General features: G+C 59.2%; 1 protein-coding gene across 4 annotated transcripts in view; it reads right to left on the bottom strand.

Annotated features, from left to right (window-relative positions):
• Positions 1–3,860: 3,860 nt before the first annotated feature.
• ABR (ABR activator of RhoGEF and GTPase) overlaps positions 3,861–23,189 on the bottom strand; it is a 172,576-nt gene continuing 153,247 nt past the window's right edge. For 3 of the 4 annotated variants that reach the window (XM_045773296.2, XM_045773298.2, XM_045773300.2), the window contains 7 exons: positions 10,595–10,654; positions 10,218–10,327; positions 9,502–9,641; positions 8,349–8,483; positions 7,286–7,391; positions 4,970–5,117; positions 3,861–4,280 (listed from right to left, as the gene is read on the bottom strand). In XM_045773296.2, coding sequence (XP_045629252.1) covers positions 4,191–4,280; positions 4,970–5,117; positions 7,286–7,391; positions 8,349–8,483; positions 9,502–9,641; positions 10,218–10,327; positions 10,595–10,654 — 789 coding nt within the window. In that variant the 3' untranslated portion in view covers positions 3,861–4,190. The remainder of the gene's footprint in view (positions 4,281–4,969; positions 5,118–7,285; positions 7,392–8,348; positions 8,484–9,501; positions 9,642–10,217; positions 10,328–10,594; positions 10,655–23,189) is intronic. The other variant, XM_045773297.2, reaches the window with a different exon arrangement.

Raw genomic sequence — 23,189 nt, 5'->3', positions numbered from 1 at the left:
GCCACATTGGTTTTAGGCTCTGACCGCTGGACCAGGCCCAGCTCAACGTGTGAAGAGTCCTGCTGTGGTCCTCCTGATGACTCCGTCTGCAGCGACTGGTGAAGATCAGACAGTGCTGAGGGGCTGTTCTCCATTACCCTTGTTCTCCGGTGTCAGGTTTTTTGTTTGTGTTTTTTTTTTTAACATATTAAGTGTTTTTTTATTTGACCTAATGGCCTTTTTCTGACAATAGAAGCTCAGCCTAATTGTGTGCCCCAGAGCAAAAAAATAGGCTTTTGTGGTTGGGATCTGCCGGGAGTGCTTCTTCACTCTGGTCCTTGGTGATGACACGAAGGGAATGAGCGCAGGCTTTGCCATGTGGGGCGGGAGGGTAGGCTCGGTGGGGCCGTGAATTCCAGCCACCTTCAGCCAGCGGTAATGTCTCTTATTCTCTACTGCACACTAACTCCTTCACCTTTTTTTGCTTTCTTCCCCCCTTTTCTGCTGCCTTCTAGCTTACCCCCCCAGCCCCAACCAATATTCAGACTTGGCTGAGAAGTCCAGATGTCCCAAGTGTGTGTGTATGTGAGTGACAATATCCAACTCAGCCGGTAGCACCTTCCTTTGGCCACCGCTGCCGCTTCCTCTGCAGTGAACGCGAGCTAACGCACAGGGCTTACGTCCTTCTGTGATGAAGCCTAAGTAACATCCAGGCCAGTCTCACAGGTATGAGGCTTCACTGCTCCTCGGCCCGCTGGAGTATCCTCAGAGGTCTGGGAACAAAGGAGTGTTTCCAATACTGTTGCTAAATCAGTCCCCTGTAAGCACTTTGCAAGCAAGAGCAGACGCTCCTACCTGGCAGCTGTGGAAGTACCGGGATGCCTGGCATCTTCCAGCAGGCAGCCTGGCGAGGAGGGTCGAATGTGCCGAATGAGTACCCGAAATGCTGCCCTTATGACTGTCTTGGAGCAGTTGAGCCCTGGGGCTATCAGTAGCCATCATTTCAATAAGCCAAGCATTGTCCACACTGACTATTCAATCAGGAAAGGAGATGAATAGTTTCCTGTTTAAGATGGCTAAGGAGTCAGTATGAGCTCATAAACCAAACACCAATTTTCAGAGACATCTGTTCCTGATCTCCAGAATAAACATAGCGTCCAATGGCTTCGGCTGGTGGGAACCTGTATTAACCCCACTGGCTCTCCTAAAGGGAGGCTGGGCCCCCCAGGGGATCCAGCTTCTCCAACCATCAGACTAGGCCAAAAGGCTGCCCCAAAGACACCCACTTCCAAGGAAAATGTAGAGAAACGTTTACATAAAATAAACCGCCTCCACTTGGATCGACAACTTTCTGCCCTCTCTTGGAGGGATACTGACGGGCAGGTCTTTGGTGGGGCGTTTGTCCTTTGTGAAAGGAATCTGGCTGATAACTGACCTGGAGGCCTCTGTGAAGCACAAGGAGGGGGCTCGGGCTTACTCCCCCCGCCCCAAACTGCCCCGGCCCCCACAGGCTGAAGGGAAGCTCAGGGGAAGTTAACTGGGTGCACAGATTCCTGGAAACTCACATCTGGAGGCAGCTGGAGAGTTAAAATATTTAGATTGGTGGTCTTCCCTGGACTACTGAGTATACAAATGTCCACACCACAGGGCTGAGTCGTGTGCAAATGTTGGGGCTTTGCATTTTTTTATTAACATTTTCTTTTCACGTGGTTTACATCAATTTATAATAATCTACATAAGTTGAAACAGAACATAGACAAAAAAAAATATATCCTTACCAACTTATGAAAGTCAGATATTAACGAAGTTTCCCATCCTACCTGTATCAGCAAAAACTGGCAGCCCATAGCCATTGCCCGCAGGGACAGGCATCCCGGCATTCCCGAGGCCTGTCTGCTGGGCTCCTGTTGGCACAGCCTGCCCTGCTGGGCACCGTGGCCGGGGGTTCTGGGCTGCACAGTCCCTGACTCTCAGGAGAAGCCACGGGCTATTTCCTTGGTGCAGCTTCCTTAGTCCATGCCTGGTACCTGCCCCCCCCCCACCCTGGGGGTGGAACTTATAAATATTCTGAGCCTTTTGCATTTCTCAGCCCCTCCAGCCTTCCTCCCTAAGCAAGCTTGGGGGGTGCGGTGGCTACCTGATGCCAAGAAGCAAACCTCTCGTTTGGGGGAGGTGGGAGCACCCATTTTGGGCTGTAACTAGCTCGAGCTGGGCCTCCAGGTCACTACCATCAATGGCTTTGGAAGCGAGAGCCTTCCGTGCCACACACCAACTCCCGCGTGCTGAGCAGAGACGCCAGGGGTGATCACGGGCTGGGATCTCTAGACTCAAGTGGTGGTCTTCCTCTACCTCCTGTCCCAGCGAGCAGGGCTCCTTGCTAAGCCGCTAACAGGCAGCTATGTGGTCCGAATCACTTCCCTCCTCTTAGGCATTTCTGTCCTCTGATGTGCACAGAATGTGTACCGCTCTGCTCGAGACAGGGCCACAGGTGTGACCACCACGAGGAAGGGCCCGCCTCTCCCTGAGCCCATGCTGTGGCTTTAGGGCCAGCAAACCTGTCCTTAAAACTTAGCCCTGAGCACAAGCTGAAGGAGCTGTTCTCTCCAATTCTGAGGGCCTAGAATCTGCTCTCTGCCAGCTAGGAGGGCCAGAAAGCCGCGTGCTCAGGCCCTGCGCCCCCAGCGTGCTCGCTCTCCCAGGCCGGCCGCTGAGACGGGAGGAAGCTGCGCTCTGAGGAGACTTCTCATTCCTTGCTGGTGCGGAGAAATAGGTCTCAGAGTTGGGAATAGAACCTGCTGGTCCTCTACGCTGGAGCAGAGTGAATGTCCCCAGCAAAGCCCAGTCCCAAGAGAGGCAGGTGCCCATTCCTCCCCAACGTCTGGAGTGTCCTAGAGTTCCCCCAAAAGGCCGCATCTGGGGCTGGGGAGGCAGCACCACGGTGGCTGGCCTGCTGGGCCGCGCCAGGCGTTGCCAGGCCCCGGAGCACGCGTGGCCGTGGGGGCCGCCCTGTGGCAGTGCGTGGCTGTGGACGATCATACGATCTAAGGCAAAGGCACCGCAGGGGACGTGAGGGGCCAGGACGGGCTGCCTCCCGGACGGAGCCTGCCTGTTTCTGGACACCTGCTTCAGCCCTACTCGTTGCCATCCTAGAGACCTGGCTCCCCTAGAAAAGCCACGCTAAGTCCTTGCTGCTGAGAGCCGCTTTCCCCCAGCTTAGGGCCCCCAGGGCTCCGTGGCACTCCTCTGAATCTTCCGCCTGTCTTGTTTGCTCGGTGGCCCCACTCTCCTGCCTCCCCCGATTCCTGACCCTCTGGCTCTCTTGATATCAGGTCACTTGTGAGTCTAGACACTCAAAGGAAATAGAACACCAGGGGAAAAGGAACTGAAAAGCAGAAGAAACAGTCAAAGATGCCTTACTAGGAGGCGGGAGATAGAACAGATAAACCCCAGAAATGGAGATTGTCAGGTGGAAATTCCAGAGATCGGCTCTCTAGCTCTGTGCTAAGCTGAGGATTAGTGTGAGGCTGTGTCCCTGTACGACATTTGCACAGGCAGCAAGGCCAAGCAGGTGTGCTTCCACAGGCGGGGGCGGGGCGGGGGGGCAGCAGGCGCGGCCTCGGACGGGCCACCGCTGCCCAGGGCCGCCTCAACTTTCAGAGTAATGGAGCGAAAACCAAGGCTGCACATGCATGTGGGCAGGCTGGGAGGAAGGGGAGGGTGGAGGCAAACCGAGGGGACGCTGCCCGGAGGCTGCAATCTGGGAGCAGGGCCAAGAGAGGATAAGCTGGCCGCAGTTACAGAGCGCAAAATAAAAGCCCTTGGACCGGACTGGGGGGGGGGGGTAGAAAGTGTTGGAGGAAACGAAAGAACAAAGCAGGCTGTCTGTATGCCCATACTGGGTCGGTCACTACCATTTCTGCATGACAAATAGACATGACACAATTCCCGAACTGCACGGGTAGGAGACACAGCTAGAGGGACGGAGGGCAGGGCCCGGCGCGCGGCGGCGAGGCTGGGGCTGGGGCGGCTGGCTTTGTACAAGGCGGCGCGAAAGATGCACGTATTCCAGTTCTTGGAAACCTGCGTCCCTTGGAGTCTGGAGTGCTGGGTTTGGGAGTTTTCTATTGGAGTCTTTCAAGTCTGTGTCGGGCCCCCCCCCCCGGCTGGAGACGCTGGCCCGGGCCGCCCCCCGCAGCGGCTCCCACCTTGGGCTACACGTCGGTGGAGAAGTACAGTGTGTTCCGCTTCAGTTCTGCGAAGGAAATGGGGGGGTGCTGCAGGTAGTAGAGAAGGACCTGGACCTGCGGGGGACAGGGAAGACTCAGGCTGGGCTCCTCGGCCTCCTGGCCCTCCTCCCATCTGCCGAGAAGTGGTCCCTGGGCTGGGGTCTCCTCTGGGCCACCCCCTTCCTGCCCTCAGGCCGTCTGGGGCCACGTTCCCCCCCCCCCCCGCCCCCCCGCAGCCTGGGCGGGTGTGCCCATTGGCGGCAGCAGAGAGCGCCGCGGGGCAAAGGGCTGGGGAGCCTGGGGCCACTTGGCCAACCTCTGTGGAAGCTTCCGACCTGCTCCGGAGCTTGGCTTTCATGGGCAGCCCTGCCTCCAGACCGCACTCTGACCTGGATCTTGCAGGGATTCCGGAGAAGCTTCCTCCCCCTGGAAGCAATCCTAGAGCTTCCACACAGGAGGACGAGGCCCCCGAGGTCTCCAGGGCCCCTGAGCCTGCTGTCCGAGACTGCGGCCCTCCGAAGACCGCAGGCAGCGCCTGGGACACACGCTTTCTGGGCCTCGGGTCCAGGCTCACACTTTGTTTTGTTTTGGCCTGGGAGCGGCAGGACTGTCCGGAGCCCTGGCTCCCTGGTGACATCCTACAGACCATCTAGCCAGCTGCTCAGCAGGGATGGGGCGTGGGACTCGGAGCTGTTCTCTCTCCGCCCCACGGAGAAGCCCGCTGCGCCAGCGACCAGCCACAGGCCTGTGACGGGCCGACGTACCTGCGCCATGACATCATGGGACCAGATGTCTGCGGCCGACGTGAGGTGTGCTTTGCTCTCCACTTCCGAGGGTCTCAGTAACGTGGGGCCAAACACAGTAGCCAGGTTGTGAAGGGACATTTTGTTGATGGGTTCCTTCTCAGCAACCCTGAAACGGGTGGGGGAGGGGAGAAAAAGAAGTCATTTCTCAGTAGCCACTCGGAGCTCCAGGCGCTCGGCCTGAGCTGTAAGAACTCCGGCAAGGATTCCCAGACGGTGGCTACTAGCCTCCCTCTCCTTAGGGTAGAGACCTCTTGGTAGGGAGGGACTAAGCCAATGGACCAAGTCTCCAGCGGTGTCCCAGGACGTTCCTGCACTGGATTCCGAGCTCCCGGGGCCACCCCTTGATGGTAAACTGCCAAAGCCAGAAGGACCTACTCCAGCTCCTTCCCCTTGGGGATGATGACATTCCTGACTCAAGAACTTTCCCCGTAGGAGCTCCCGCTCATCACAGCCCTGTGGGGAGGTTATTATCATCACCCCCCATACAGACGAAGTCACCGAAGTACAGAGGCGTGACGTGACTTGCCCAAGGCGACACGGCTAGCCAGTGGCGGAGCTGGGATCTGCCCCCACGCGGTCTGCCTCCAGAGCCCATGCTCTCCCCAGGGTCAGCCAAGCTGCCGTGCGTGGCCTTGGCGGAGAGTCCTACTGTGGTGGGGCAGTGGCAGGGGCCAGAGGAGGGGCCGGAGCTCCAGCAGCAGCGGCTAACTAGGCCAGAGGTTCTGCCTGCTGTGCTGCGGGAAGGTGACCCTCATCCCAGGTGGAGCCCAGGGACTGTTCTCCCGTGCTTTCCAGAACGGTCTTCCTCACAGGACCCCAGCGTTGCCTCCCTTTGGATCTTTCTCTGCTTCTCTTGCATACTAGGCCACATGCTCAGTAGATATCTCCCGAGTGACAGAAGGGGCTGCCATTTGTGGCTGGTGTCCAGGCAGATCCAGACCACCCAACACATCACAGAGGCCCTGGGCCTTCCTCAGTCCTAGGAGATGCTTCTGGGGCTGAGCCCACTCGCCCGAGCAGCACCCCCCAACTCCCAACCACACCGTCACTCCCAGCCACCAGGCGAGAGCCACGGACGCACACGCTGACTGCTTTGGAAACAGGCAGACAAACATTGCCATGCCAGGAGGCAGCTGCGTAGCTGGCCCAGCCCCCCTACACACACACACACACACACGTACACACGCACACACGCCAGCCAGCCAGGGGCCCAGATGTGGGAACAGACTGTGCCCAGTTCCCAGGGTGGAAAACTTAATGAATTTTCCCTTCCCACTCCTCCTCTGTGTGTCCTCCCCACAGTGCTCGCCAAACTATGGGAATTGGTTGGGGCTTCAGTTCTGGCCAAACCAGAGGGAAAATGTCTCATGATGGGAAAAACGAGACAGCAGCCCCAGGCATTTCCAGGTCTCCGCTGGCCCTCCGGAGCTGGCCTGGCTGAGCCGCGGCCGGAGCCCAGGCCCGAGGGCTACAGCTGAGCTCAGGGAGGAGCGGGCCCGCCGCGTGACCCCAACTCAGGGGGCTCCCTGGTCCTGGGTGGCAAGTGGATTGAAGGGACACCAGGAAACTTTTGCTCCCCACTTAGACCCGGGTGTGCTGGGCTCAAAAGCAAGTGGCGAGGACACGGCGAGGGCTGGTGTCAGTTCTGAGCTCTGCTGCAGGCATCAGCTTGAGCAGCTCTCGGACCCCACGACAGAAGGGGGGGAAGGGGGGAGGGGACTTAGCTTAGGATTCGGGACGTGTGCCTTCCAAGGACAGAGCTGTGGCCAACCCCAAGCAAAGCCCTGCTGGCCTGGGGCTCGGTTTCCCTGTTAGATGAGGTGTAGGTCAAGACCAGCGGGTTGCAGACTCCTCACTGTGCCCCCAACGAACACAATTCACGCTGTGAGCCAGACACGAGTGCGGGTACCGCACAGGACAACACGCGCGCTACGCTGCAGCCCACCCTAGGCTCTCCGTTCCCTTCCACTTCAAGCTCTGACGTGGCCTGAATGACCACGGACTGCAGTCTATCGACAGTCCTGGGCTCTGGCCCTGCCTTTCTAAGCGGCGTGTGGCCGATGTGTGAGGTTGCCATTAGGACCCAGGTATTTCTCAAACCGAAGACTGTGAAGGCCAGAGTTTGCAAAGTGAACCCTCGCCCTGTGACGGATGACCCAGCAGAGGCCGGCACCCGTGAAGAAGAGCCGAGGGGCCGGGTCCCCGGGCAGATGTGTCCTCCCCAGCAGGGCCCTGGGCTCCCTGCCTCTCCCCCGGCTGCGCCCCTGCTCTTACCTTTTCAAGTGTTCCAGCAGGAAGAGGAAGGTGATGAGGTTGGGGTCGGGCAGGGTACGAAGCAGGTGCATCATGCAGTTTTCCTTGGCAGCAGGGTCCGACAGGGCTGTGGGGACAGCGGGGCTAGGGTGGGGCTCGGCTCCCGGCGGTGGGGCCCGCACCGGCGCCCCCACGGTCAGGGGGCTAGGGGACAATGAGGGAGAGCCCAGGCTCCCAGGGGTGAGGGGAGCAGACCCTGTAGGGAAGGAAGGGCCTGGTATCTTCCCAAGGGTGGACTAGGAACAGCTGGCTCCTGTAGAAGCCCCCACCCGTGACCTCTAGCTTAGTCCGGAGGCAGCTGGCAGGGAGTGGGCACCCTCCTACCCCTTCCGCCCCTCCCGCACGGGCCTTCTCGGCTCCTGCCATGCCCCGTCCCTGGTCTAGGAGGCTAAGTTTAAGGCCATGAGGACACCGCTTTGAATGTGTCCTCTCTTTCAACGGCCTCTGATGTTGGAGCAGGCAGTGAACACCTTCCGTGGGGTTCCTCGCTTCCTGTGGCGGCTGAAGCCCTGATCTGCACGGGGAGGAGGCAGTGGGAGGAGGTAGGTGCCCAGGCCTGGATTCGGCCCAGGTGGGTGGTAGCTGGAGCCCCGCTGGCCGAGGCCCTCCGCTTCGTCCCCACCTGGGGCGTCAGGGAGAGAGAGAGCGCACTCCCCTGGAAGCCTGGGCTCCGGCCATCTCCGGGACGCTCCGGCCAGCCTTGTCTTGGGCTCTGGGATGCTGGCCCTGACCGCCCACCTCGGGGCACGTTTCCCTGGACGCCCAGCTTTCCAAGCAAGGACGTTAGTATTCGAGGAGGAAGCACAGAGGGCAGCCCACAGGGACAAGAGGGGAGAGAGGCAGGTGAGTAGGGGTCCAGCCTCGGGCTCAGGCCCCAGCGGGTCACAGCCCACCCGCCGGGCCACTCAGCCACGTCGCGCCAGGGCACCGGGCAGATCCACAAACAAGGGAAGCCATGGGTCTCTTGCTCTTTGCCGTCAGGGAGGCCGGCTCGGCCCAGCCCTCAGGTCCCCCAAAGCCTCACCGATGCCCTCCATGAAGGCTGGGTAAAGGCGGTCTGTGAGGAGGGGCTCGGGCAGCTCCCGGAAGTAGAGCTTCAGGGTGCCGGCGATGGCGTTGATGTCCATGTCACTCAGCATCAGCAGGATGTCCTTGTTATCTGCAGAGGAGGTGCACGATGGGGACTGCGCCCGCCTGAGCCCCCTCTTCCACGCAGTCCTCAGCCAGGCAGTGCGCCCTGTTCCATCCCGCACAACAGAGCCGGGGGAAGCCCCCACCCACTCCCGCTCCGCCCCAGTCTCCCCAGGAAAGGCAGGATGTAGGTAGCGCCCACAGGTGGTCTGTGACTCAGCCCTGTGGGGGGAGGGGAGCACCGTTCTCCATCCAGAGTTCTGGAGTCACACTCATATGTCAGACACCCTCTTTGGAATCTCCCCGCTGCTAAGCGTCTCTCTGGAAGGCCCTGCACATTTTTTATACGTAAAATCATGTTCCCACAAAGCCTCGGCTTCCAGGTTGCACAGAGGAGCCGAATGCCAACACATCCCCAGCCCCTCAGCCCAGGCTTCCCGAACACGGGCCCCGCCTCGGTTCCCATGGAATCCGAGCAGCCTCAACCAGCAAGATGGGGGAGAGAAGAACCGGAAAGGTCAGGCCCCACCACCGAGGAGTTTACAGAGCTAGACAGCAATGCCCGTCCCAAAGGGCGCTCAGGGCTCTGGAGACCGCAGAGGGGAGCCCGAGCCAGCCAGCCCGCCCAGGTTCAAAGCCCTTCAGTTTCCTTACACCCCCTATGCACCAGGGCACTAGCAAGAAAGCCAGGAACACCGGAGTAAGAAAGATCTGCGTTGAAAGAAGGCTCAAAACCTACAAGCTGGGCAATCCGGGGAAGTGACTTGGCCCCTCTGAGCCTCAGGTCCTCATTGGGAGCCGTGGATAAGAGACTGGAGAGGAGGGGGATTACACGAGCAAACACGGGCAGAGTCCTTGCATCGGACACTCAGAACTGGCCCGCCGCATGCCGCACTGGACTGCGGGTCACAGAACAAGGCTCCGCTGCCCTCGGCTACTTGGGGCCTGTCTGTGGAGAAGGCCTCCGGTGCACCTGGGCTCCCGGAGAAGCCCGTGGGGGGGCGCCCTCTCCCCACCGGTGCCCAGGCGGGGCCTCCCACACTCACTGGCATCGAAGACGGCCTTCAGCGCCTGGATGTCCGTGGCCACCCCTGATATCCGGTAGATGCCGACCTCCTCGATGCCCCTCTTCTCCACCTCCTCCACGCACTGCCGCACGATATAGGGCACCTTGGAGCGCTCCCGCCTGGTGGGGAGGGGCTGTGAGGGAGTGGCGGAGGGCATCCCCTCCCCTGCACGCCTCGGAGGGCTCTAGCCTCTGGTGGCAGGGCTGGGGCCGCTGAGAGGGCTAAGAGGCCATGCCACCCCCACCCCACCCAACCAGCCCAAGGCCCGCCTCCTGCAGGACAGCAAGGGACACAGGCAGGAGGAAGGTCTGGGAGACAAGCCCAAAGACTCTGAGACAAGAACGTTCCTTAGAACACAGATCTCAGCTTCGAATGCTTATGTGGGACCTACATGTTTTCCCCTGAGGAGGTGGCTGAGGTCCTGGAGACAAGGGCAGTGGAGGGGGTGGTGGGGAGCCGAAGGGTGCGTGCCCTTCCCTGAGGGGCAGCCCCTCCTGGATTCCCGCCTGCTGTGGCCAAGCCCCTGGTGTTTAAATGGCGGCTTGTTTACTTCTAAAGCACGTGTAAGACCGAGACCTGCCTCTGTGGGCCCCTTTTGGCCGTCCCTGACTACGGACCTGGAGGGTGACCGCCTAGGGGCTGGCAGGGACCCCGGGCGCTAATGCCGCCTCTCGGGCGCCAGAGGGGACACCTACTTAGTCACCACGCTGATCTTCACGCCAAAGACACCAGTCTGCTTTTTGGACGGGGTCCTCTTCAGGCTCGTATCCCGGCTGGTGAACTTCATGGAGAATTCCACTTTGATCTGGTTGAGGGTGAGACAGGCCCAAGTCCCCCAGGGTACGAGTGCCTGAGCCTCCCAAACGCGGGTCCCCTGCCCAGGACGGCCGAGGAGGGCTGCTGCTACCCCCCAGGGCTCCTTGAAACACCTACAGGGTGGGAGTGGGAAGGGTGCGGGCACAGGGGAGGGGAGAGGGACTGCGTTGAGGGGACAGGGGGCAAGACAGCACCCCAAGGACAGCAGCCAGGGGCCCGCCCACTGTGCAGACATTTCCCGCCTCTCCCGGCTCACCCCGTTCATCTCAATCACATCTGTGTGCCAGTTCTTGGTTTCTACAGTCTGTGGGTCCAACTGCAGAGAAGGGAAGGAAGAGAATGTGAGCGCGAGGGACGGAGATGGCGTGGGGGTGAGCGAGAGCTCTCCGCTGGCCGGCAGCTGCTCCCGGCGGGCTCAACGGTCAGGCAGAACCGGGCCGAGGCTGCTCTTCGGGGCTCCAGCCCCCGGCCCCTCCTGTCCTGGCTGGTGAAGGAGCCGGACGCACGGGTAGGCACACCGGCCCGTCCCCTCTGCGACGGGTATTCTCACCCCTTCACAGGTGCACACATGGAGGCTCACAAACAGGAGGCGACCTGCTCAACCACCAGGACTGGCGTCAATGGGGGGGGGGCAGTGCGGACTGAGGTGCAGAATGGGGGCCAGGAGAGGTCAGGGGCTCATCTCGGGAGTCAGGCTGCCTGGGTCCAAATCTCAGCACTGGCGCCGCCAGGCGTGTGACCTTGGGACGTTTTCACCTTGGCTCAGCCTCCTTTGTGTCTTCCGCGCCCCACAGCCCATTGCAGATGCTGCCGGCTGCACTGTTGCGAAGGCTCCCTGAGATAACTGGGGAGGAGCAGCTGGCCTCCAAGGAGGAAAACACGCTGTGGGGGAGGCCCCTGGACGGGGCGGGAGCCCCAGGAAGTGGGGAGAGCAGCAGAGGCTCAGAGGCATCCCTCCCAGGGGACCGGCCAGGCCTCCGCTCCTCTGACTCCGTGGCCTTCGGACCGGTCCTCCTTGCGCACCCGCACAATGACTCTGAAAAGTTGTGCACTCCCAGCACATTTGCAGCTCGACATCTGAGTATTCCAAAGCAAATTTAAATAGTTGCAAAGAGCCTGACTTACAGGATAATGTAAATATTTACATCTTAAAATAAAACTGTGACATCATTTTCTCCAGTGGATTCAGTGGGATCGAATTACTACAGCGATCTGCTACCCACCGTCATTGAGGAAAATACAAGCTCCCCGTTCCCTTGCAGACACCCTGCATTGTTTCTTTTTCCTCCCAAAGAAATTTGTCCCAGTTTGTACTTTCCTGTCTTAAAGTCTTTTATTAATCACCCTATTAAATTTTGCTTCAACAAAAGTATCCGTACAGGGCACCTGGGTGGCTCCGCTGGTTAAGCGTCTGCCTTCGGCTCAGGTCATGATCCCAGGCTGAGCGCTGGGCTCCTTGCTTAGCGGGGAGTCTGCTTCTCCCCCTGCTTGTGTGTGTGCGCTCTCTCTCTCTATTTTTGACAAATAAATAAATAAAATCTTAAAAATAAAAATCTTAAAAAAAAAATCTGCCTATCTTCCCAGATTAAAAAAAAAAAAAAAAGCCTTAAAAAAAAAAAAGCCTTAAAAAAAAATCTGTACAAGTGGCAATGAAATACGTCCTAAGACCACAAAACCCCAAACATTCGAGACATGGTCTAGAGTAGTTATTACAGTGATTGGCAGCACACAAAAGAAACACTAATCAACACGTTACAAATAAGTACTAATAAATATTTGGTAGCAAGATACCACTTTGGTGGACTTGTGTCTCTTCACAAAGTGGATAGAACACTTTTTCTGTTTTAGTTCATGTATTTTTTTGCTAGGGTGGAACTGAGTGCAGTCTCAATATGCTTGCGTGGTGGTGTTTTTTTTTTTAAGTTGATTTATTATTTTTAGTAACCTCCACACCCGGCGTGGGGCTTGAACTCACGACCCCGAGTCGCAGGCTCCACCGACTGGGCCAGCCGGGAGCCCCTGATTTTGTTTCTAAGCACGTGTAGGATGAAACATCTTGTTCATATAAGTAACTAGATGGGGCTGAAAATAGTTTATTACAGCAACGTTATATGAGTCTTTAAACTTTTTCCTCCTCGTTTGCCTTAAATTGCATATATACCTATTAGCAAAACGTATTTTATTTTTATTATTTTTTAAAAAGATTTTATTTATTTATCTGACAGAGAGCGATCGAGCACAAGCAGGGGGAGCAGCAGAGGGAGACGGAGAAGCAGGCTCCCGCTGAGCAGGGAGCCCGACGTGGGGCTTGATCCCAGGACCCTGGGATCATGACCTGAGCGGAAGGCAGACGCTTACCCGACTGAGCCATCCAGGCGTCCCTAGCAAAAGTTATTTTAAATGATCTCTCAGCTGACAATTTCCATCAGTTTTGTGGAGAGCACAGAACTAGAAAGCACCTGACTTGTGAATGGATCTGGACCTCGGCCATCAGTGTCTTCCCCTTTCTCCACACCTACATCCCACATTTCCAGAGACCCCGCTATCGGCCAGCCAGGAGGCGCTGGCTCCCCGGGTCGCGCCCCGGCAGAGGCAGGGCTGAAGCGGAAAGCCCTTCTCAGGCACATCGCTTTTGGCAGTGGCATCTACGGGAGAGGAGAGTCTGCAGATTGATTCTCTGAAAACTCTCCCTGCCCATGCCCCCTAAAAAGCCTCTGCGCCCCCCCGAGAGCGTGTGCACAGCAGCGTGAACACCACCGTTCCAGCAGGCCCACAGCACGGAGGAAAACGGACGGGTCAGCCCGGGGTGGCTGGGCCTAGGGCTTCCTACAGCTCGATGTAAGTCCTTCCGCACCTTCCATTACCCACACGGCACTGGGTGCAGGCGGCAGGGGCTCTGGGCTCTGTGTGTGGGCCGGCCTTGGTCTAGGCCCAGCCTCTAGCCGTCGGTTCCCTGCCCGGACGAGGCGTGGAACTGAGAAGGGGACGGAGGGAGAGCAGCGTGGACAGGACCCAGCAAGCCCCGAGCTCCCCACGCTGCCCCAGCGCCGCCTCCGACACACCAGGGAGGCACGTGGGACTCAGCAGCCCGGCTCGCTACTCCAGAAGCCTTGGGACCAAGCATCCCACTGGGTCCCAAAGGAAGTCCCTGAAACGTCCCTCTCCTGAAACTTTTTCTGTTCCAAACCCTCGCCAGGTCTGTAGCACAGGCTGCCCTTAGGTGCCCCTGCACCTGATGCCCCTCCCGTGACATGGCGCCTCGTGGCAGCTGCTGTGGACTAAGCCAGGGGTCCCTCCCTGGGTCCTAGAGTGGCGCCTGGGCACAGCCAAGTGGGGGAAGGGCAGGGATTGAGAGTCAGGCCTATCTAGGTCCAAACGTCTGCTCTTCGACTCAACTGTGTGAATTCAGGCAAGTCACTTAAACTTCCCTGAGCCTCAACTTCCTCCCTGGGGCATCCATACCACCTCAGAGGATGGTTCTAGAAAGTAATCACAGAACTAATGTATTCTGAGCATCTCCTAGGAATCCGGCATGAAGACAAACCCTTCACACACGGAATCTCAATTAATCATCGTAACAAGGCTGCGAGGTTTAGCCTTTTTATGCTCCCATTTTACAGACGAGAACACTGAGGCTTAACGAGGCTGAGGAACCTGCCCAAGGCCCCAGATCTAGGAAGTGAGAGCTGGGGTACAAGACAAAGTCTCCCTGACTCACCTGCTCGGCTAACCCTGCAGGAGAAGGTGGAAAGCACCCTGCCTGGTGTCTGCGCCTCTCGGCAGCAAGGCATCTGCTCTTTCTGTTACTGGTTTAGAAAGGCGACATTGGGGCCGCCTCCGGTACAACGCCGCCGTGCCTTCCCTCCCCACTGCATCCATTCTTGCGCTGAGCAGCAAGCTCCCATTTTCCTGGGAGCACGTGAGACACAGGAAAAGCAACTCCTGGTGCTAAGGCCTGGGTCTCGCCCTGCTTCTTCCAGGAAGACTTCCTTGGAGAATTCCAGGCCTCAGGCCTTCGGTTCTCCTCTGCCTTCCGGCCCACGGAGACGCTGTCCCTCCACAGCCTGCTGGCACCCTCCCACCTGAGGCCAGGGCTGAGTTAGGTGGCACTTCTGTGTTTTACTGTGAGTCCCTGCCATGGCCATCTCCCAGATCCCCTTGGCAGGTGCGGCCCTGGTGTGCTCAAGGGAGGCCCGCCTAGCCCCTCGGTGCTGGACCACGAAGTTCTGTCTCCCAGCAGGCCAGCAGCCTCCAGAAACCAAGTCTATTTTCAGGACGTCACTTAAATACAGAGAAGGGAGGGTGAGGAGTGGAGAGGGACATGGCACATTTTCCAGAGAAATGATGCTGCCTGAGCTGCTGTGGCTATTTATAACCCCTGGGAAATGTGGACTCTGCTATTTCCTGATTAGATTAGTGCTGGGGGCGGAAGAGCCAGCCCCCAGGATGTCAGTGGATGGGAACACCTGACCGCTTACTCTCCGGTCCCAGCAGATAGGTGCCACCCACTGGCCCTGGGCAGCGGGTACCGAGATTGCCAGATTGCCCAAGGGAGGAAGACAGATGGGGCTGCCAAGGGCCAGGCTGGGGGAGACCCCCAGGGGCCCCTCTTTCACCCCACAGGTAAGACACACATCGCGGGGGCTACCCCAGGGTGGGGCACAGGCAGGAGACAGAAAGGAGACATAGGACATCCTAGAGGGAGTTCTAAGTGGCCACACACCGCCGCTGGGAGCAGCTCAGGTATGTTCTATTTGCTTTTGCCTTTAGACTCGGTCAGGTCATGGCTGCACACTCAGCCCTCGGCCAAAGAGACACGGCTGACCTTGGGGACTGACGGCCACAAGAGAAGCGCCAGGTCATCTGCAACGAAATCCTGAGCCCACGTAAGGAGATGGAGACGCATGTTCTCAAGAGAACCTGGCAGGCAGCTGGGTTACTGCTTCACCAGCCTCGCATCTGGGACAGGAACAGCGGCCTTGCAGGGGCGCTGAGAGGGTCTGAGGACAGGAGGGCGGGGAGGCTGCTCTGTGCTCACCCGGGCATCTTCTGGATGGTGGGTGCACCTCGTTCCTGCAGCAACGTCCTTAGGGGTCCTTAGGCCTAAGCCCTTCCTCCCAGCCCGTTTGTCGCCAGTGCATCTCCTTCCCTCTGGCTCGAAGGCTGTTTGTGGCCTGGGATTTCAGGGGCACTGGTGAGTTTGGGGTGCCCATTCTCGCTGCCCTGGGTAATGACACGGTGCACGTTCACACCTGGGCCCTTCTGATGGTGGGCCACAGCCTTCCTACTATACTGCACGCCTGTAGCCACGCAGCTCGCCCGAAAGACTTTGGGTGATTTCTGCCACTGCCCCTTCCCACACCGCCTTCCGTGGGGCCTGGGCGGCACCACACCGTCTGGGGGCAGCTACGGTCCCGGTGGGCGGGGAGGCACAGAGCAGCCCTCGGTGTGTTACTTCAGCACCTGACACAGGGGCTCCCAGGCCTCCGCTTCCCCTCCCCCCCAAAAGCCTCTTGGCACCGAGCCCCTTCCCTCAGAACCTCACTCTGTCATTTCGCCAGCGCAGGCCTGAGGCCCGGAGGAGCCCACTGATCCCTGACCTCCTGTCCCTGTGGGCCTGGCTTCCTGCTTTCTGTCGCTCCCGCGCGGCCCTTCCCTTGCCTTTCTGAGTCCGGGGCCTGGTGTCCTGGGCCTGGCCGGGGAGGTGGCATGGACTTTTCTTGAAGCCAGAGTTGTTTCTAGGGCTAATACAAATGAAGTGCTTCTCAACAGCAAGGGCACTAAATCCGTTATCCTGGAGCTGTCGTGCCCCGAGGTGAACGGGGCCCCGAAGGGAAGGTGGAGATGGCTGGCTGTTTCTGGGGGTGCCTGCCAGAGACAGTGCTGGGCTGTGGAGACCAGGCCCTGAGCCAGGTGTCCTGTCTGACGGGGGTACGTTTCCTGTGGCTCCCAGGCCAGTGGCCACGATGGCGGTACTAGGCTGGCTTTTTCCTGCCCTCCCCCAAGTGTGTCCACATACCCTGGGCTGGGTCCCCTTGGGACACCAAAGCCAGTCTGTCATTGGGACAGACCACAGGCGTGAGAGGCATGGTAGGGCTGGCAACAGGGGGACTAGGGAGCTGCCAAGGCCTGCCTCTCCTCCCTCTCGGGAAGGGTACGGGAGGATTCCGTCAACGTGGCTGCTCTGAGAGAAACTCCTAGAGAGGCAGGGTGGAGTGGGAGGGGGATGCCAGGGCCTAAAGCCTGGCTTCCAGCTCAGCAGCCGGGCCGGGGGAGACCACGATCGGGCTCAGTAAACTCACGCCATTTTCCCAGAGGCTGGCTCCCCCACGATTAGGCCAAGCAAGCTCGGCCCTCCAGCCCTCACCCTGCAGGGTCAGGTACCGTCCCCCAGCGCAGCCACACGACAGGCTGGTGCTGACTCTGTAGGCACAGCGCCGGGTCTTGCCTCCCCTCCCCCTGCCCCCCTGGACTTTGAAGTTCTCAGAGGCCCACATATGGAAAGGGTTTAGCAGCTCTGAATGAGGCTTTTATTGAAGCCAGGTTAGCCTCATAGCACCCACTGTGACCTGCCTTCCCCGGCACTCGGCATTCCAGAGCCCCAGTCTGTCCTGTGCCTGCCGCACTTCTAGTCCTGGGGCTGGGCACGGCTGTAGACAGCACTCGAACCTGGGCTGCTTCGGGAGACCCCCAAAGCTGGGCGCATCTCTCCCAGAGCCCCGGGGCCCTGTCTTCCTCGGGGCCGGCTGGCATCCCACTGCCTTCCCTGTTCCGCATGGCCTGGACACCTCACCCCAGAGCCAGGCCGCAGACAAACAGCCAGGAAGCTGCCTCGCCTCAGCTCAGGGCCACGTTGGGGGCACAGGGGTAATGAAGGGAGGGTCACTCTGGTTGGGGCCAAAGCAACACACAGGCAGCCCAGAGGGGCGGCGTCTCCAACGTCGGGAGTGGGAGGCTGAGGTCCCGAGCCGGAAGCTTCCTGCTAACTGCCGTGGGAAGTTAGCTGAGCGGGGGGTCAGCGGCCTCCCTCTGCACTTGAGTGCTTCGGTGAGCACTGTGAAAGTCCTCCTCTGAAGCTGACCTCCTCCTCCCTGCCCAGGCCAGCAACGCCGTCTGGGCACAGAGCCCGTTCCTGAGAACGAGCGGCCCTGGCGAGTCCACTGCCCGTGCCCGCTCCGAGGGGCCTCTGGGTGGGCGCCTGCCCCGGCCCCGACGGGCTCCCTGAGCACCCGGACAGCCGGGCCGCCGAGGAACGGCCCCAGGCCCCGTGGGGCTCCGGCTCCCCCGCCCCGCAGGGCGGCCACTGCCTGAGAGCCGGCTCTGGGCGCTGGCTCCTGCACCGAGCCACTCCTGTCACGCTGGGTCACTCTGGGACTCAGTTTGCCTGTGAAATGGAGCAGATAATAATAGCTCCTCTCACAGCACGGGCTGAGAATGACGTCTGGACCTCAGCCAGGGCCCCAAACATGTCAGCGTCACTAAAACTGGGCTTAAGCTCCCCTGTAGCTTCCCGCCGCACTTCGATTAAAAGCTGAACTCCTTGCCGTGGCCTGTAAGGTCCTACTCCAGCTGGTCACTGCCTGCCCCGTCCAGGATGCCCTCAGACCCTGTCCCGTGGCCTCTGTCTGCTTCTGAAGATGCCATGGCCACCCTACCAGCTGCAGGGTTTTCACCCTGCCAGTTCCCCTGCCTGGAGTGCACTGTCCTGGATCTTTCCAGAATTGTTTTGTGTTTTTTTTTTTTAAATTATTTGAGAGACAGAGAGCACACGCACGCGCGCGTATGCCAGTGGAGTGGGGGAGGGGCAGAGGGAGAGGAAGTGGGGGAGAGAGAGTCTTAAGCAGACTCTGTGCTGAGCATGGACCCTGACACAGGGCTTGATCTCACCACCCTGAGATCATGACCTGAGCCAAAACCAAGAGTCAGGCGCCCAACCAACTGGGCCACCCAGGCGCCCCCAGCATCCTTCTTGTCATTTAAATCTTAGTTCAAAATTACTTCTTCCAGCAAGGCCTCTCCCTCCCCATTACTCTCTTGTTCATTACCCAATTTTATGTTCTTCCTAGCACCTGTCCAGCCTGAAACCATCTTATGCATTGCCTGACTCCTTCTGTAGACAGAAAGTTCCATGAGATTAAGGGGTCTCTGCCTCCCACCTCTGGGGTGCCCAGTACGTGGGAGATACCCATCAATATTCAGGGACCAAATGAATGAAACGGGATGTGGGGGATGGAAAGAGCGATGCCTTTCCACCAAGGCTCCTTTGGGACAGGGGTCAAAAAGCCCCACATTCCTGCTCACCTCTCTTGTCCCGTGTCCAGTGAATGGCTGGCCTTGGCCCAGGGGCAGCCCTGTGACCTCTCCCACCCAGACTTTCCCAGTGTGTTGAGAGTTTAAGGCTTAGGAACGGGAATCTTGAGACATGGCCAACATCATCACATGAGCCGGAGCTGGGAGATGCCAGAGAACTGGAAAGGTGAAGAGATTTGCCCAAGGTCACACAGCCAGTACAGACGGCAGACTCCGGTTTAGAAAAATAAGGTCTCTGCACTCCTACTAGCCTGGTGGGGTCCCCAGCACCCTATGCCGCATGAACCTGAGGGGCGGGGTGCTCCAGGGAGGCGGCCAGGGCACAAAGAAGACTTCAGGCATGATTGGGAAATGGAGCTGTGGCTGTCACTGCTCTGGCTGGGCCCATCTGAAGCACCAACTTTGGCAGGGATCGCTGTCCAGGACAGAGATGGTTCTAGCTCCTGGCTGAGGCATCAGTTCCGCTGAGGAAATCCCTGTGGGGTTATGGTGCCCTCCCAGCCTCTCTGCAGAAGAATCCCAAGGGCAGCTCTCATGGTGGCCTCCCATCTCTCTACGCTCACCCTGGGGACAAAGGACAATGAGGCCCTGATCTAAGGCTCGCTGGGATTTTGGACTGAGTCTGGCTCCTCCCAGGGATTGGGCCTGCAGGTTCCAGATGTGGGGGAATGTGTATCCCTCTAGGTGCTAGGGAGCGGGCAGAACACAGATCTCCTTCCCGTCCCCAGCACTGTCTGTTTGAGAAAAGGAAGCCAAAACAGTACCTGGTGACCAGCACCCGACAATCTGGGTGGCTGGCAAGGCCACTTGGCAGAGGGCTGGGCCTTTCCAGACTTGTGCTCCCTCATCAATGTCTGGCAACTCCCCCAACTAGCACCTGCAGAAGTTTCTGGGCTCTTCCCAAAATGTCTGCCCTCCTGGGGACTCACTGCCTCTGGAAAGTCCTGCAACACTAGGCTCCCCCAGCTTTGGCCTTTCGGAAACCACCTTGGTTGGCAGGCTTAGCTCCCCCTGGTCCAGGGCCATCTAAAGGCTGAGGCACCAAGCCCAGCATGGCTGCCTGGCCAAGCCACCTGTGGACCACAGAGATGCTGGAGAGGGCCAATGCGCTTTTTAACCTCCCCAGGTGCAGGCCAAGTGCACTTAGAGCAGGGGTTCCTGCCTTGGGATCTGTGACCCTATGTAAAACAGCATATCATCTGGGCAATGGGTGGCTCTGGGTCTGCATGGAGGCTCCATTTCCTCCAACAGATTCTCAGAGCTGTGGAGTCCTACTTTGTGGAATCAAACAGGCCCCTTGGGAGTCAGCTTAGTAGAGAAGTAGGGGCACTGGCAGTCAGGAGACCACCCATGTGTTGCTAGGAGTAAGGTCCTCTCCCTCTAGGGAGTGAGCAGATGCTTCGAGAAGGTTCATGGCTGCAGGAATGCAGGGAGGTCGCTCTGCTCCCTCTTCCAATTCTCCAGCCAGCCTGGCCACAGTCCTGGCTCTCACACAGGCCCCGGGGGGAAGAGGCCAGCTGCAGGGGTCTCCAGCCCAAGGGAGAGGCGCTACTGTCCCTTTCCTACAGCTGAGGGATCACTACAGGAGTGTGAGTGGGTGTGTGGACGGTTAAGACACGGACAAGGGTCCCTTCCTCCCAGCAGATAAGGCAGACTGGGGTGGGCAGGGCGAAGGGGCAGGGCAGAGTGTGGACAGCCAGGGCAGGACAGATGTCTACTGCACGAGGTTTCAAGATCTTTCTTGATGCCCTGAACCAGATTATGAAATAAAGTTAATGAGCCCAAGACATATCTATGTCTGATAGCCTAGCACCCTTGTACCCGCAACACCCCATTCACTGGCTGTGTGAGCCTGGGGGGTGTACCCACGGTTTGTGTACCTGATGCTACCTGTTAGGAAGAACGGTCAAGTTCAACGACAGACTCTGGGAGGGCCTAGGAGCTGTCCTGCAGTCGCAGTCAAGATGGCAAAGAAAGGGACCCTCCTGGGCCCTCAGATTCCCCAGCAAGTGGCCCAAAGGGGGCTCCCCATCCTGTCCTTCCTCAGGTAACACCTCTGACTCTCCCCAGAAGTAGAGGGGAGCAAACCCCCTCACAGAGCAGCCTGAGTCACTGTGCTCCAGCAGCAACACTTCCATTCACCTCGCTGGCCTCTAGCTTCTGGACGGAAGTTCTTTCGAGGCAGGGAATTCTCAGCCCCACGTGGCAACCCCTCAAGCAGAGACAAGGTCATCAAGAACTGTCCTCCACTCTCCCCGACTCCTCTGGGCCCTGCCAGTCCAGCCTGAGCCCCCCTTCTCCAGGCACCCCCACCCAAAGGCTTCTGGCTTGGGCTCTGCTGCGCGGGGGTCCTGCTAGCCTCTCTGTGGCTCCCACAAATGACCCCATCACAGGCTCTGGGTACTTCAGGGGGTGGGGGATGGGACTCCTTCAGTCTCTCAAGTGCAACCTCAGGACACAGAAGCAGGTGGGAAGGCAGGAAGAGCAGGCCCTGGGCCTAGTCTCTGTGAGCGCGAGCTGAAGCAGAAAGTTAAAACATAAAAATAAAGGAGCAAATACAGGAAAAGGAAAGTAGAAATGTGTAGCGCCGCGAGCGCTGGCAGAGCCCACAAACCCCGATGCCACGTGTCTCGTCTGCTCAATGCTTGCACAGCAAACCGATGCCAAGTCGGAGGCCGCAGTGAGGCTTCGGCCCCAGAGCTCCCCTTGGGGACAAGAACCACCCCAAACACAGCTCCCTGCGGCCCAAAGGAGAGCCTCTCTGAGCAACTGCAGACTCCTGGGGCCAGGGACCCCAGGTTAACGCGAGGAATCTTCCATTGAAGAGATACTTCAGCCCCAGCAGGGGCTCCCCCGGTGAGTCACCCCCCCCTCCCCCGCAGCCTTCAACAGGGAGTTGGAGGCCACAGGTGTCTTGGCGTCCGCGACAGCAAAACTTCAGGGCAAAGTTGGTGAGAAGTTCATGGGTGACCCCTCCCGCCGGGCTGGGCGGTACCTGGCACCCTTCCCCCACGCCACCTAAGCTGCTGCCTGGTCCCAGCCCCCTGGCTGGCAGGGAGCCTGCAGCACTGAAAAAAAAAACTAGGTTGACGCAGCTGGGGAAAGAAGGGACGTGGGCAGCGGGCCTGGCCCCGCAAGTCCGCCCGCTCGCCCGGCACACGGAGGCGGGCACAGCAGGGTGCATGCACGTGCCAGCACGCAGACCCTTGTATCCGTGACGCTGACATACTGTCACAGCAGGAGCGAGGGGCCGCCGCGCCAGAGCCAGCCTGCAGCTGCCCTGATGCCAGGGGGCTCAGCAGTGAGCACCTGGCCGGCCCGCTGCCCTTGCCCAGAGGGCACCATCAGACTCAGAGAAGCAAGAGACCACCAGAGGTATGGCTGGCTAAAGAATTCCTGAAGTGGATTCTTGGATGTGCCAGTCACAAACGCACAAGGAAAGTCTGGGATTTGGGGGCTTAAACATTGGCCCCTACTTGCCAGGCACCTCCTCAAAGGGACAGGTAAACCTAAAGGCTCCGTTTGCCTGGCGCCGGGCCAGGAACCTGCGGGGTCAGTTTCTCGCCAGCCTTGAGGTTTGGGAATGGACGATGAGCCCTGGGCTGGTGTCTGTTGGCCTCAGCAAGGGCTGGGCAGGGAGGGGGCTGCAGGGAAGGGCCGGCTCCGAGCTGCCGGGCACAGACAGCTGTCTCAGCACAGAAGGGCTCCGGTAGCAGCTGAGGCCAGCAGGGCCCTGCGAGCCCGGTCCCCGGAGATGCTGAAGGTGACTGGGGGCCAGGGCAGGACAGCTCAAGTTGCTGCCATGCCTGGCACTTTTCAGGACTGATGTCATCTCTGGGAGGTCAAGTATGCCCCACTGGCAGGGAGTGAAACCAGACAAGCAGGCAAAGGGCCCAACATCACTTCCTCCTGGCAGGTGCTGGCTGGCACCAAGGACTTGCACGGAGGGTTCCCCCCTCCTCTGAGCTGCAGGATGGCTTGCAAATCTCCATCAGCCCCATGGAGTAGCCAAAGCCTCCCTTGACGGATGGGCATGGCCCCTGCCAGCCAGCACAGGCCCCCTGCGACATCTTGCTTGGGGGGCTAGTTCAGGCTGCAGTTATCAAGCGCTTACTGTGTTCTAGGTGCTGGGTCTGGTTCTTCCTCGGATACCCAATGCCAGGGCCCAAAGCCAGCCCAAGGCAGCCTGCCCAGCTGCAGGACAGTCAACTTCTATCTCCGATTTTCATCCCAAGGTCTGGGGCTGCAGGCAGGACGGCGGTCTGCCCTGGCACACAGCTCAGGCGGAGCTGCCTGCTGGGTCAGGACACTCCTGGCACACTGGTGCCTAGCTGGCACGGGGCCGGCGTTGTCTGGGTGGTCCCCAACAAGGCAGCCCCCTGGAGGCGGTAGCCCCCAGGCTCAGCAGCACCACTACCTCCACATGACCCCCCCTTCCTCCCTGGTGGGGCAGGATACCCGCAACCCCGCACAAATAAGTCTTCCACGGCCAGGGGTGTTGAGGTGCTTCTGCCAGTGCCCCTCCATAAAGGGGCAGCCAG

This window comes from Ursus americanus, chromosome 23 (genome assembly GCF_024610735.1).
Source record: "Ursus americanus isolate L20-20 chromosome 23, mUrsAme1.1.p, whole genome shotgun sequence".
NCBI lineage: Eukaryota > Metazoa > Chordata > Mammalia > Carnivora > Ursidae > Ursus > Ursus americanus.
The sequence above is the reverse complement of the archived record's forward strand: the minus strand, read 5'-3'. Positions and strand labels throughout refer to the sequence as shown.